Source organism: Abrus precatorius, unplaced genomic scaffold (assembly GCF_003935025.1).
Source record: "Abrus precatorius isolate BTA unplaced genomic scaffold, Abrus_2018 Scaffold5, whole genome shotgun sequence".
NCBI classification, from domain to species: domain Eukaryota; kingdom Viridiplantae; phylum Streptophyta; class Magnoliopsida; order Fabales; family Fabaceae; genus Abrus; species Abrus precatorius.
Genome location: NW_020874395.1, coordinates 6268673 through 6270866, shown reverse-complemented (window position 1 = coordinate 6270866; position 2194 = coordinate 6268673). Strand labels below are relative to the sequence as shown.

At 37.9% G+C, this 2194-nt stretch overlaps 1 protein-coding gene across 1 annotated transcript; it reads right to left on the bottom strand.

The window, feature by feature from the left end:
- Positions 1–344: 344 nt before the first annotated feature.
- Positions 345–1913, bottom strand: LOC113866573 (transcription factor MYB56-like). Its single transcript, XM_027501396.1, has 3 exons — positions 1442–1913; positions 902–1339; positions 345–622 (listed from the first exon to the last, which is right to left on the bottom strand). The coding sequence occupies exons 1-3, from the start codon at positions 1911–1913 to the stop codon at positions 345–347; spliced, it is 1188 nt and encodes a 395-aa protein (XP_027357197.1).
- Positions 1914–2194: the final 281 nt, after the last annotated feature.

The window sequence follows — 2194 nt, the reverse complement described above, 5'->3', positions numbered from 1 at the left end:
TTGATTCATTGCAAACCTAAGTCTAGCAATTTCGGCTTTGCCTCAATTGCAAAATTACCAAGTACACCACAAAAATACAAAAGTCCTTCACTGTCCATTCATCACTCCAAAACCAAGAGTTTCATAATAATTATTTCTATTATTATATATTTTTTTAATAATCATAATAACTCCTCATAAGTCATCCTTCATAACTATTTTTTTTTCTCCCATCTTTTCATTTTACATTTTACTTCATTAACCTATGGCCATTATGGAACTAACTATACACAAGGAGTGATGATAAAACCTACTACATAAGACCCATTTTTGAATGAAGATTATTCATTCTATCAACAATTTCTCTATGTGGCTCCTACTCCAAGAAAGTCAATGAATGGCATGTTATCCTTGTTATCACCCATGTTTTCACTTTCCCCAGAAATTGAGAGATTGGTAGTCCTGTTGGTGGCAACTGACTCAGATACTGAAACTTCTGATGAGTTTGAATGTGTGTAATGGGATTGGTCCATACCCATGAGCCTTCCTATGGGTCCTTCAGCCTCACATGAACCTTTCCATGCACCAAAAAACTTGTCAAAGCCAGCTTCTCTTGTCGGTATCCTGCTTTTACCAGATAAACCTGAAACCCCACAAATATAAATATTAAAGACATAATAGGAAAGAATAAGATGTTAGAGGGACTTAAATTCTCAGGGTGACTTCTCCAATGTTCACAAATTTTAATAATTATAAATGGTCCATGAGTTAAATTCAGTCATTTTATATAAATAAATAAACCAATATTTTATAGTAAAAAATAGTGCTGTCTTGATTAAAACCACCCATAACTCTTAAAATTTTAGGACTATTGTGGAGGTTACCCTTTAATGGGCGAAAAAAATGGAAGACCAAAGCATACCCATTATTGCTCCATAGGCTTGGTGATTCTGAACCGGACTTGGGTTAAGAAAAGGCCTAAGAGTTGGCTTCGCTGAAGAGGGAGTGAGAGAGAGGTTAGTGCATGTTGAGGCAGATTCATCAAGAATGGTGCTTGAGATGGTTGATTCACTGCCTGCATTGTTTGATAAGGGCAAATTCAAGTCCTTTGGAACTGTAAATGTGGTCTTTCTCCTTTTATACAGATATGATTTGTCCCTTTGCTTCCTAGCCATGATCACATGCCAATGGTTCTTCACTGCATTGTCTGTTCTACCAGGAAAGAGCCTAGAAATCATGGCCCATTTGTTACCATAGATTTTGTGAGCAGCCAAGAGCCTTTCCTCTTCTTCCTCACTAAAAGCCTTTTTGTTGATTCTAGGATCTAGCTGATTAAACCACCTCAATCTGCAACTTTTGCCTGCAATTACCATTCAACACCACAAAAAGCCTCACGGGATGAATCACATTCTCCACAAAAAAAATGATTTTTCTTAAATCATAACTCTTTTTTGTCGTTTACCTGATCTTCCTTGAAGATGTTCTGCAATTGAGTTCCAATTTTGGGGTCCAAACTGAGCAACAAGCTCTTTGAGTTTGGCATCTTCGGCTGGTCTCCAATGACCTCTAGCACAAAGCTTAGTGGGCTCAATTTTCTCTGTGCCAGAACGACTCTTAGACTCAACTCCCTCACCAAGTTTCAAAGACAACCCAGTGTTCTCAACCCCTTCATCCCCTTCATCATTGGTTTCCCTTGTTACCATTTCCTCTCGGGGATCAAACGCAGAGGGGTTCAAAATCTGAAAGGGTATATTTGACCTTTCACACTTGGTGTCCCCATCATGAACCATAACCCCAAAAGTGTTTGAACACAGAGGAGGTTGGATTCCAAGATATGAAGAAGAAGCGGAGGAAGGAACATGAGGTGAAGGAAAAATATTCATGTTCTCACAAAAATCATAACCACCACTGTTGAAGTGCAGTGAGTTACTCATGGAAAATTGCAAGACTCAAAAAAGAAGAAGCAATGAAGGGCCTAACTTTCACAATGTTAAGGGAAGAAAAGCATAAAAAAAAAAATTAAAGAAAAGGGTAAAGGAAAAAGAAGAGACTCTGTGACATTGTATATTCCCTCTCTCCTTAAGCCATGGATGCGTCACCAAAGAGAGAGGGAGAAAAAGAATGGGCTATGGCGAAATTTAGAGACAAAGAATGAGAGAACAAATGAACTGAGACAACAAGATTTATAAGGGGAGAGTATATGCAAATGAAAAAT

What these genes read in the sequence shown, in the direction of transcription:
- LOC113866573 (XM_027501396.1), bottom strand. Translation starts at nt 1,913, where the DNA reads ATGAGTAACTCACTGCACTTCAACAGTGGTGGTTATGATTTTTGTGAG. An exon ending in ACATCTTCAAGGAAGATCAG is followed by an intron (nt 1,340 to 1,441) that starts GTAAACGACAAA and finishes TGGTAATTGCAG; the next exon opens with GCAAAAGTTGCAGATTGAGG. An exon ending in AGCCTATGGAGCAATAATGG is followed by an intron (nt 623 to 901) that starts GTATGCTTTGGT and finishes GTGGGGTTTCAG; the next exon opens with GTTTATCTGGTAAAAGCAGG.